This window comes from Schistocerca americana, chromosome X (assembly GCF_021461395.2).
Source record: "Schistocerca americana isolate TAMUIC-IGC-003095 chromosome X, iqSchAmer2.1, whole genome shotgun sequence".
Lineage (NCBI taxonomy): Eukaryota > Metazoa > Arthropoda > Insecta > Orthoptera > Acrididae > Schistocerca > Schistocerca americana.
Window position 1 is genome coordinate 181410377 of NC_060130.1, and position 12731 is coordinate 181423107.

The following is a 12731-nucleotide window of genomic DNA, read 5'->3' on the forward strand; positions in this document are numbered from 1 at the left end:
TCAAGGTACCCTCCGCCACACACCGTCAGGTGGCTTGCGGAGTATGGATGTAGATGTAGATAAGCCATAAAATACACAGAATCATCATCGTCGCACTGCTAGAGCGACATGCGAGATTTTTCGCCTGATTTTACTTGCACACAGATTATAGAATTAACCGTCTAAAGCTGAATATTTCAATTACATTGCATCCGACTCCGAAGTAAGCCATCCCTCGCCTCCATTGCATCTGCTGTCTATGGAGGCCCCAACTCGACTCACATTAAGATCAGTATCATTATGAGTTTTAATTGCTCTTCGTATATCTTCGCAAACTTTCGTGGATGATCGGGTTACAATGCAATCCCCAATTTTTACCGTAAAATTGTATTTATTATTGATATCCGTAGCACTGTGGCTTCTTTTTATTAATACTGAGACCTTCTCTGGATCTTGGTTTCTTAACAGTGAACTGCTTTTAATATTTTAGATTCATGTAGTTACCTATTCGACATCTGCAGCAACTGCACCATTATGACCAGTGCGTCCTTCCGTTAACGTACTTACACACCCCTTGTAGCTGTCACTACAGCAGTTACTATCTGCTCTCCTAGGAAGACACATGCATCCCCAGCATGTCACAAATGCGGCTTTCGAAGTGACTCACCAGTTGTTCTGAAGGCGACTTGACCCAACACAAAAACCTGCATTAAAATTTTTCTATCGGAAAGTGTTGGTGCAAACGGAAACGTCGAGACATACATCTCTGTGTTTTTTTTTTTTTTTTTTTTTTAAAAAGGTCTGTTTTAGCCATTGGAGCTGAGGTACTTCTCTTGGTAGTAAAGTAGGAAGTAAGTGCTTACAAATGTTTCACTTCCACCCATCCTCAAAATTTTACCCTTCTGCATTAATACACTGCTGGAGTTTAATTTTTCACTAAATTCAGATTCTACATTATTATATTTATCTTCAGCACCACATTCTAACTTTTTAACTAAGTCCTGAAGTTGGTTACTCTGTGTTGACTCAAGTCAGTGAACAGTTAGTTACATGACTACTTAACAAGCTAGATAACTCCTCTCTCAAATCTATTTTAAAATTCTCTACTTTAGTAGTTAAAACGTGAAATTCAGTCTTCAAATTTCCCATGCCTTCACTTAACTGACTTTATTCTTTACTTTGTTCATCTATTCTAGCACTTAACAATCCCAAAGACTCATTCTGAACATCCAATTTATTATTTAATTGAGTGTTCACTGAATCTGATTTAGGACTGAGCATTTAGAGTTGTATTTAGTTCCTTTCTTATAGAAGTATTTTGAGCTGTGAATTCTTTAGTTTGTGCATCTAATTTTTCACTTAAAGTCGCAATTTGAGCGTTTGACTCTGTTCTTTGGCTGTCTAATTTAAGACTTTAATTAAATTTACTACCTCAGTCCAGTCTGGCATTTCTTTTGTCACTGTCATGGCCATGGCTGGTTGCGATGTTTCCCCGGTTTTTTGTGTATTATCTATTAAACTCATGCACATGCATACATTTTCTTTCCTAGTTTGTTAGGTGTGAAGTGACTTTTGTGTTACGCCGCATATTTACACTCATTCCACATCTCCGAAGACCACACTAGTGATGTACGAATGAGTAACTAGCAGATTGAAGCTGCGTGTCTGGCAGGGGATCGGCCTTGATTGTTTGTATACAGCATCAATCTGTCAGCTTCGTCTGTGTGAGTAAACATGCAAGGCTTGAGAATGACGAGGTGTGCCTCCTTGTTCCAGATGCGGCAGTTACTTCGGCTGCTTGCAGTCCTCTGCCTCGCGTACGGCGTCTTCGCAGGTAAGGAATACATTCGCCTCACAGGATCACAGTCTTACTGTTTGCAGGGCTGCAAAAGTTAATAGCAACTCTCAGTTAATATTGAGTCAGGGCAGCTATTAGCGTATACTTTGCGTGCCCATTAGGGTGTCCTGTCAAAGGATTCGATTCGGATCTGAAGCTGGAGACTGTATCCTCTGATTCATCGTCTCAGCTGCTTAGGTATCCTCACTTCTTTATCAGGACCTTGCAGCTTCTTCTTGAGAGTGCTTCCTGTTATTCTGAAAGCTGTATGTCATCGGAGGATTATATTGCGACTTACGATTAATATTGTAACGAAATATCTGCTGCATTGTATAATGTTCCTCCCTTCTACTAAATGATCATGGATATACAGAAGTTAAATTTACAACATTCAACTGACTATGCTCCTTCCAGTTCTATCACTGTTCTTGTAACTTAGTAAGGTTGGTACAATATATTAGCAGATAAATGTTACTTATCTTGCCAGGGCTATTTCGTTGTCTAGGGAGCCTTCTTTGATCATATATAAGCTTTCCAAAATTGTGGGTCCAAGATGTTTCAATGATAAGTCGCTTGTTAATTTTTATCGCAATATCAATTTAATTTTTCATTCTCGACACATTTTCTACAATCCCAATTGTTAAGTAAATACATTGTGCAATATTTCCACACAAGACATATAACTCAATTTCTCAGTCAGTCACGTGGATCAATTTCAGTGGCCTGTCATCAAATGGAACACCTACAGCCGTACTTAAGATGTTATTTATTATATGGCTACCAGTTTCGGTGCTTCAGTACACCATCTTTAGGCCTTAACTGACCCTGAGGGGGTTAACTCCAATTCATACAAGATTCCTCAGTTGCCAACATCTATGAATTGGTTTTCGCTGAGTAACTGTAACAACGGTGTTGTGTCTCCAACGATTAACTCAAATGGAAACACAACACTTTTGTTACAGTTGGTCTGCGGAAACTACACTCCTGGAAATGGAAAAAAGAACACATTGACACCGGTGTGTCAGACCCACCATACTTGCTCCGGACACTGCGAGAGGGCTGTACAAGCAATGATCACACGCACGGCACAGCGGACACACCAGGAACCGCGGTGTTGGCCGTCGAATGGCGCTAGCTGCGCAGAATTTGTGCACCGCCGCCGTCAGTGTCAGCCAGTTTGCCGTGGCATACGGAGCTCCATTGCAGTCTTTAACACTGGTAGCATGCCGCGACAGCGTGGACGTGAACCGTATGTGCAGTTGACTGACTTCGAGCGAGGGCGTATAGTGGGCATGCGGGAGGCCGGGTGGACGTACCGCCGAATTGCTCAACACGTGGGGCGTGAGGTCTCCACAGTACATCGATGTTGTCGCCAGTGGTCGGCGGAAGGTGCACGTGCCCGTCGACCTGGGACCGGACCGCAGCGACGCACGGATGCACGCCAAGACCGTAGTATCCTACGCAGTGCCGTAAGGGACCGCACCGCCACTTCCCAGCAAATTAGGGACACTGTTGCTCCTGGGGTATCGGCGAGGACCATTCGCAACCGTCTCCATGAAGCTGGGCTGCGGTCCCGCACACCGTTAGGCCGTCTTCCGCTCACGCCCCAACATCGTGCAGCCCGCCTCCAGTGGTGTCGCGACAGGCGTGAATGGAGGGACGAATGGAGACGTGTCGTCTTCAGCGATGAGAGTCGCTTCTGCCTTGGTGCCAATGATGGTCGTATGCGTGTTTGGCGCCATGCAGGTGAGCGCCACAATCAGGACTGCATACGACCGAGGCACACAGGGCCAACACCCGGCATCATGGTGTGGGGAGCGATCTCCTACACTGGCCGTACACCACTGGTGATCGTCGAGGGGACACTGAATAGTGCACGGTACATCCAAACCGTCATCGAACCCATCGTTCTACCATTCCTATACCGGTAAGGGAACTTGCTGTTCCAACAGGACAATGCACGTCCGCATGTATCCCGTGCCACCCAACGTGCTCTAGAAGGTGTAAGTCAACTACCCTGGCCAGCAAGATCTCCGGATCTGTCCCCCATTGAGCATGTTTGGGACTGGATGAAGCGTCGTCTCACGCGGTCTGCACGTCCAGCACGAACGCTGGTCCAACTGATGCGCCAGGTGGAAATGGCATGGCAAGCCGTTCCACAGGACTACATCCAACATCTCTACGATCGTCTCTATGGGAGAATAGCAGCCTGCATTGCTGCGAAAGGTGGATATACACTGTACTAGTGCCGACATTGTGCATGCTCTGTTGCCTGTGTCTATGTGCCTGTGGTTCTGTCAGTGTGATCATGTGATGTATCTGACCCCAGGAATGTGTCAATAAAGTTTCCCCTTCCTGGGACAATGAATTCACGGTGTTCTTATTTCAATTTCCAGGAGTGTAGTTCATAGACGTTGACCACAGAGGAATCGTGTGTACGATTGAAGTGAACCCCCTCAGGGTAAGTTAAGGCCTGATGGTGGTGTACTGAAGCACCGAAACTGGTAGCCATATAATAACATCGTAAGGACAGCTGTTCCATTTTATTACAGAAGTGAACGGCCGAAGTCCCTCAAACCTCCAATCAGAAGGATGGACGTACAGAAATCTCAAAATCATCCTCGTTTAATGTAGAAGCAACTCTGATGCTATCTGACTCTAATCTAAAGCAACTCTGGCGCGCATGGCGCCAAAATTACTTTATATACTACGTACATAGCTTCCAGATCCTTCTAGAACCGGATTAATCCAAATTAGTGTTAACACGACTGTCTTAATTGAAACAAACATAATGTTTTCTAGAAATGATCGTTTATGTAAAGACTTTTTCACCTAAAGATCTATAACAAAGGTTGAAAATTTTTACAATATAAAAAATAGGAGCTTCCTGCAATTGTACGCAGTCGACTATATAATCAAGAGTAAAATTATAAAGGACAGTAGAAATTTTTTTAATGAAAACTGAGGCATAATAATACTATCTTTACTGTAAAGTAATTCTTCGATCATTTAATATGACAATTGTGATTACTAATTTTTGTGGTTCAAGATCGATGTTCTGAAATGAATCGATATGAAATATAAAAATCTGTTATAAAAAAGTGTGTTTTGGCGATTACATATATGCAAAAATATCTTCAGATGTGGACTATATAATTTAAGTACGTAAATTAACTCAAGTCTGGCCAAAATTTATGTGAAATCGAACATTTCAATAGGTTCGCAGGAGAGCTTCTGTAAAGTTTGGAAGGTAGGAGACGAGGTACTGGCAAAAGTAAATCTGTGAGGACGGGGCGTGAGTCGTGCTTGGGTAGCTCAGATGGTAGAGCACTTGCCCGCGAAAGGCAAAGTCCCGAGTTCGAGTCTCGCTCCAGCACACAGTTTCAATCTGCCAGGAAGTTTCATATCAGCGCGCACTGTTTGGTCTGAGATATGAATTCCTGTTGCCCGGGAGCTGTCATTCCCAATATTTCTGGCAGTTGATGTTGGGCGCCTGTGAGCCGACAGTTGGAGAAGACTATCCTGCATTGGTCTTGTTGTACGAGGACGACCATTGCGAGGTCTATCGTTCACGTTTCCCATCTATCTGTACTTTCCCCATACCTTAGACACACTTTGCGTGTCATGTAACCAACCAGCAGCATCTTGCTGTGTATGGCCTGCTGAAAATAAATCCACAATCCTGACTCCATCAAAGTGTTGTATGGCTCTATGTAGCATGTTACTGCAGTGCTGAACACAAACTGAATGAAGCTGTTGATACTGGACTACTCGCAGTGTGCCACTGCGGCAGCGGAGTGTTCACGTGACAGGGAAACGGCTAGAAAACGGCGTCCAGTATATGGGCTCTAATTGGATAATGCATGAAATACCTAGGTCAGTGAGACCTCTAGTTTCGTAGACTACATTTTATGATAGTATTCCAAACTTTTGTTGAGCAGAGTAGAATAACTGCTCTGCATTATAAACCATCCATTTTATCCGTAATAGTACAACATGCGTTGTTGACAACTGTGATTACTAATTTTCATAGTTCAAGATCGATGTTGCGAAATGAATCGATTTGAAAAATAAAAATATATTACCAGAAAAATAGTGTTTTGGCGATCAAATATAGGCAAAAATATCTTCTTCTGAATATTTAGTTTGAGTACGAAAATTCTGGCCAAAATTTATATGAAATCGAAAATTTCGATTGACACACGAAAATTCTGAGAAGGCCTAACATTAAACAGCTTTTCAATTTACAATGGAATCAGTACAGTGTCATTGTATATATTGTGCGTTGTTTTGTATATAGCTGTAGAAGTCAGTAGTAAATAATAATCTATTTTTGTACGATTTTCATTAAATTATTGCAATTAAAGAATGAACATACACTCCTGGAAATTGAAATAAGAACACCGTGAATTCATTGTCCCAGGAAGGGGAAACTTTATTGACACATTCCTGGGGTCAGATACATCACATGATCACACTGACAGAACCACAGGCACATAGACACAGGCAACAGAGCATGCACAATGTCGGCACTAGTACAGTGTATATCCACCTTTCGCAGCAATGCAGGCTGCTATTCTCCCATGGAGACGATCGTAGAGATGCTGGATGTAGTCCTGTGGAACGGCTTGCCATGCCATTTCCACCTGGCGCCTCAGTTGGACCAGCGTTCGTGCTGGACGTGCAGACCGCGTGAGACGACGCTTCATCCAGTCTCAAACATGCTCAATGGGGGACAGATCCGGAGATCTTGCTGGCCAGGGTAGTTGACTTACACCTTCGAGAGCACGTTGGGTGGCACGGGATACATGCGGACGTGCATTGTCCTGTTGGAACAGCAAGTTCCCTTGCCGGTCTAGGAATGGTAGAACGATGGGTTCGATGACGGTTTGGATGTACCGTGCACTATTCAGTGTCCCCTCGACGATCACCAGTGGTGTACGGCTAGTGTAGGAGATCGCTCCCCACACCATGATGCCGGTTGTTGGCCCTGTGTGCCTCGGTCGTATGCAGTCCTGATTGTGGCGCTCACCTGCACGACGCCAAACACGCATACGACCATCATTGGCACCAAGGCAGAAGCGACTCTCATCGCTGAAGACGACACGTCTCCATTCGTCCCTCCATTCACGCCTGTCGCGACACCACTGGAGGCGGGCTGCACGATGTTGGGGCGTGAGCGGAAGACGGCCTAACGGTGTGCGGGACCGTAGCCCAGCTTCATGGAGACGGTTGCGAATGGTCCTCGCCGATACCCCAGGAGCAACAGTGTCCCTAATTTGCTGGGAAGTGGCGGTGCGGTCCCCTACGGCACTGCGTAGGATCCTACGGTCTTGGCGTGCATCCGTGCGTCGCTGCGGTCCGGTCCCAGGTCGACGGGCACGTGCACCTTCCGCCGACCACTGGCGACAACATCGATGTACTGTGGAGACCTCACGCCCCACGTGTTGAGCAATTCGGCGGTACGTCCACCCGGCCTCCCGCATGCCCACTATACGCCCTCGCTCAAAGTCCGTCAACTGCACATACGGTTCACGTCCACGCTGTCGCGGCATGCTACCAGTGTTAAAGACTGCGATGGAGCTCCGCATGCCACGGCAAACTGGCTGACACTGACGGCGGCGGTGCACAAATGCTGCGCAGCTAGCGCCATTTGACGGCCAAAACCGCGGTTCCTGGTGTGTCCGCTGTGCCGTGCGTGTGATCATTGCTTGTACAGCCCTCTCGCAGTGTCCGGAGCAAGTATGGTGGGTCTGACACACCTGTGTCAATGTGTTCTTTTTTCCATTTCCAGGAGTGTAAAACTAGGTTTTTGGGGCTCAATATAATATTTAGTACTTCAAAAGGGTTCCGTCTCCAAAAAAGTTCGAGAAGCGCTGTTCTAGAAGTTATAGGGGGAAACAGTAGACGAAGTTTTGACAAGGAACCCATGCCCGGAAATGTAACGTTTAATTGTAAAATAAGTTCAAAGATCGGGTCAGTTTCAAACCTTCCGCCTTACGGTACGCGCACAGGGGAGAAAATGTGCGCTGATCTGTGTGCCAGTAGCATGGGCAATGTTTAGAGTATTATAGTCCGGTTCGCTTCTGCGTGGTGAAGAGCGTCTTCTTCAAGGGCGAGAGTCCGGCGCATCCATGGAACACCACGGCCAGCCCGCGTAGTTGCGTGCGACCAATTTCTCTGTCATTGTTGTAGTCGGACGAGAATGTTACATGATGTCTTAATTACAAAAGGAACTGCTGGCGGCGCCCTCTACCCAATTCTCTGTGTACCGTGAAGCGGCATATTCGAAAGTGATCCGATATTCAAGCTTATTTAATATCCAAACGATACATTTCCGGTAATGGTCTGTATGTAATATCGTGTAATTTTCTTACTTGAAGCAAAAGCAACTTCATAGGGTCTCTCTTAAGTAATAGCGAATACTTACACGTGTGGAAATACGTACTAATAGAAGAAAAAAATGTTCCAGCAATCGTGAGTTCTCAAACAAGCCATTTGCAAGATAATTCTGGATGTGTGATTACGGGCTTAATATCAAATATTGCCCTGGTTACAACAACTGTAAACTTTTCGATTAAATCCCCATGTAACTGGACGCAGATTTCAATCACGGTCTGTCTTAACAATACATTCTACGTTACAATTTATTGTACGGTCTTATTATCTGTTGAAGGAGGTGTTTCACGTTTCTGTCTGAGATTTGGCTGCAATATTGTGCTTGTCCCTGTACTGAGTTACGAAATCTTTCAAGCAACTCCGGATCATCTCATAAAGATTATACAACTATCCTTCAACAGTATTAAAACTCCAGACGAGTGAGCTCAGGTGGTCTTAGAGACCAAGTTGTAGGCGCTATCTACGTTTGACCGCACTGGCGCCCTAGCTGTTGTCTTACATCACTAACAAAAAGTTCTACTGTCTCATAATAAATGAATTACATTCTCCGACAAGGAACCATTGGTAATGATGATGATGATGATGATAATGATGATGATGAGGTCCCATCCTCCGCGGAGGGTAGGGGACGATGCGGGAGACTCGCACCGCTGTACTAGGCAAGGTCCTAGCAGAATTGGTTTGCCATTGCGTTCCCCCGACCGTAATGAGAATGAATGATGATGATGATGAAGACGACACAACACCACCCAGTCATCTCGAGGCATGTGAAATCTCTGACCCCGCCGGGAATCGAACCCGGGACCCCATGCGCGGGAAGCGAGAACGCTACCGCAACACCACGAGCTGCGGACACCATGGGTAAAATGTGAGCCAATTATATGAGGACGTAATAGAAAAGTTTATATTTCAAATGGGAGAAAATACTGAAAAGTAATGCATCCGAATTTTTTATGAGTAAACTGTTAAGGCTTTTTAAATGAAACAAACGTTTTAACATTCTACATCACTGGCCATTAAAATTGCTACACCACGAAGATGACGTGCTACAGACGCGAAATTTAACCGACAGGAAGAAGATGCTGTGAAATGCAAATGATTAGCTTTTCAGAGGATTCACATTAGGTTGGCGCCGGTGGCGACACCTACAACGTGCTGACATGAGGAAAGTTTCCAACCGATTTCTCACACACAAACAGCAGTTGACCGGCGTTGCCTGGTGAAACATTTTTGTGATGCCTCATGTAAGGAGGAGAAATTCGTACCATCACGTTTCCGACTTTGATAAAGGTCGGATTGTACCCTATAGCGATTGCGGTTTATCGTATCGCGACATTGCTGCTCGCGTTGGTCGAGATCCAATGACTTTTAGCAGAATATGGGGTCGGTGGGTTCACGAGGGTAATACGGAACGCCGTGCTGGATCCCAACGGCCTCGTATCACTAGCAGTCGAGATGACAGGCATCTTATCCGCATGGCTGTAACGGATCGTGCAGCCACGTCTCAATCCCTGAGTCAACAGATGGGGACGTTTGCTAGACAACAACCATCTGCACGATCAGTTCGACGACGTTTGCAGCAGCATGGACTATCAGCTCGGAGACCATGGCTGCGGTTACCCTTGATGCTGCATCACAGACAGGAGCACCTGCGATGGTGTACTCAAGGACGAACCTGGGTGCACGAGTGGGAAAACGTCGTTTTTTCAGATGAATCCAGATTCTGTTTACAGCATCGTGATGGTCCCATCCGTGTTTGGCGACATCACGGTGAACGCACATTGGAAGCGTGTATTCGTCATCGCCATACTGGCGTATCACCCGGCGTGATGGTATGGGGTGCCATTGGTTACACGTCTCGGTCACCTCTTGTTCGCATTGACGGCACTGACTCAATGTCCAGGCGTATGAAGGCCGTTATTACGGACAGAGGTGGTTGTTCTGGGTACTGATTTCTCAAGATCTATGCACCGAAATTGCGCGAAAATGTAATGACATGTCAGTTCTAGTATAATATATTTGTCCAATGAATACCCGTTTATCATCTGCATTTCTTCTTGGTGTAGCAATTTTAATGGCCAATAGTGTACAGCCTTATTTTTCATGTCTGCGTATTTTCAACCATTTGTCGCTGTAGGCCTCCGAATTGTAGCGTATAAGATAGCGGTTTGTAACCTAACAACGTCGGTGCGCGAACAACAGCGTGCTGTAATCGAGTTTCGAATTCGAAGAGTTCGTCCACACGTGGAGCATCCTCACCTCGCCCACTAGCGTTGCGACAACTGCAACAATCCGACACCTTGGGTCCAGTGTCATCAGTCATTCACGTCACAGTCCTGACTTGGCCCATCCGATTTTTATTTGTTTCCAAAACGTAAAGAACACCTTCGAGGACATCATTTACATATCGATGGGGCGGTGCAAGCAGAGGTGAGATTGTGGCGGCTGCTTCAACAAAATCAAACATTCTACACTGACAGTATCAACAAACTGGTCTCTCGTTGGGACGAATGTGTTGGTCACCATGATGACTATTTTGGAAAATAAATAAGTAGACATGGAAATGAAGATGTTGAATCTTAATACGTTTGTCTTCTTTCAAAATCTCTACGAGTTTTCACTCAAAACATTCGGAGGCATTACTTTCCAGCACACCCTTATACATTTGTAGTTACCAGTGGCGGATGGTAACCATAGACTCGTAATTATCTCGGAAACGAGCTACTATTATCCTTTACTTTTACCCATGTCAGCCCTCGCTATTAATTATGATATGCACTTTATATGAGACATTTATGAAATGTACAGCAGTGATTTTAGTACTGTAATCTGAATGTAACAACATTTGCTGCATTTGTGTACTGCTTATTAAGTTTCTATAATTATGTACTTGTGTATTATGTATCATTATAATATATTTCCTTCAGATAATTATGTATGTAGATGACAATGAACTCATGCGAAAACCAATAAAAATAGGCTCAGCCTTTCTCTCAGAACAGCGAAATGAAGCGTTGCGTATTAAATTCACTTCTAAATTATGTTCCTTCACAACGTATGTGGACTACTGTCGTTAACTATAACATTCATTATTATGGATGTCATTCAGTCTGGGGAAATAGCCTACCTTAGATACACCACATTCTCTTTATACATAAAAATCCTTGTTAACATTTCTCATTCTACCAGTGATATTATGAAGAGAAAACAGTTCATCTTTTGAGAGCTGGTTCTGATGGTATTGCGCTGTGAAGTTTGACTTACCTTGCAAGTTTGGCCTCCGATGACAGTTTTACAAGCACGTAAACTTCACTTCTGAACTGTCAATTAAATACTCGCAACAAGATTTTAAGTTTTCTCTGTGCGCAACTGCAACAAAAATGACACAGGTATTAAATACAATTTAGCTTTAAAACAGAAACTGTGACGTTCGTTAGTCTCTCTTTTTTTCAGTGAGGACGGCTTTGCTCACATGTTTCTTCCCGTGATGCACTGGCGTAATGAAATGACACAATTTAAAGCGATTATTTTCTTGCAATAGTACTCTAATATAAGATTATAAGATAGAGGTCTGGAAATGTTCAAAACTCCAGCCAAAATGTAAATTGTGTGGAAGAGCTCGTGTGGTAGCCTTCCGTTAAGTGGTGGCGCGTCGACTGGATACGTCTCCTGAGTTTAGTCCATTTTATCGCTGTTGAAATAAAGAGGATCATAAACGGTAGACAAACACAGGTTTTTATAGCTGCTGGATTGCGACTACCGCCACACGCATACTGGGCGTCCGGACTTACGCAAGCGTCCCCATTCCGTTCGCAACCGCCATTAGCCAGCGTCGAGAGCGAAGAAAGTCCGTGAACAAACATAACTGGGAACCGAGTGCTTGATCGTCTTTTCAGTTTATATCGCTTGTGCTGATAAGTAACCTGAATCAGGCGCAATTTTCCCCATTTTAATGCTGAAAACCCGACTCCCGATTAAACCTTTTCGGGATACGTAAAAATTCCAGTTACATCAAAACGGATAATATTTCACACATCATAAAGTTGAAATCAACTGACAAGTATTACTACTTAAGGGAAGTCTCTCTAACAAAGAAACCACCTTCAAAAATGTCATACACCTAAATAAGCGGGGAATTAGCATATTTCAAGAAAATATAAGAGGTATTCGATATAAAGTTAGTGAACTGTTTATACTCGTAGATGTTGACGTAAACAATATGAAAATTCAGAGGCTTCCTATACCGCAATAAGCACTAACTGGCTGTTTTTCGAGGACACCTTTGCGGAGTGAGAGATTTGCCATGTTCTTGAAAAACAGTTTTCCATTTCAATCTAGTGCCGTATCAAAGCACTGCATTGAAAAGGCACTGAATTTTGTACGTGAGCAGTACAATTTAGTGAAACTAAACTTTCAATTATAGTTATCTGTAGGTCCCCTAAGGCTGGCTTCAGAACATTCCTGTTCACTTCTTACTACAATTTATAGAAAATACTAAAATTAGTTGTTTGTGGTG

General features: G+C 44.2%; 1 protein-coding gene across 1 annotated transcript in view; it reads left to right on the forward strand.

Moving 5' to 3' along the window:
• LOC124554754 (serine-rich adhesin for platelets-like) overlaps positions 1-12731 on the forward strand; it is a 482463-nt gene that overhangs the window by 195091 nt on the left and 274641 nt on the right. Inside the window, exon 2 of the mRNA XM_047128406.1 lies at positions 1756-1813. Coding sequence (XP_046984362.1) covers positions 1756-1813 — 58 coding nt within the window. The remainder of the gene's footprint in view (positions 1-1755; positions 1814-12731) is intronic.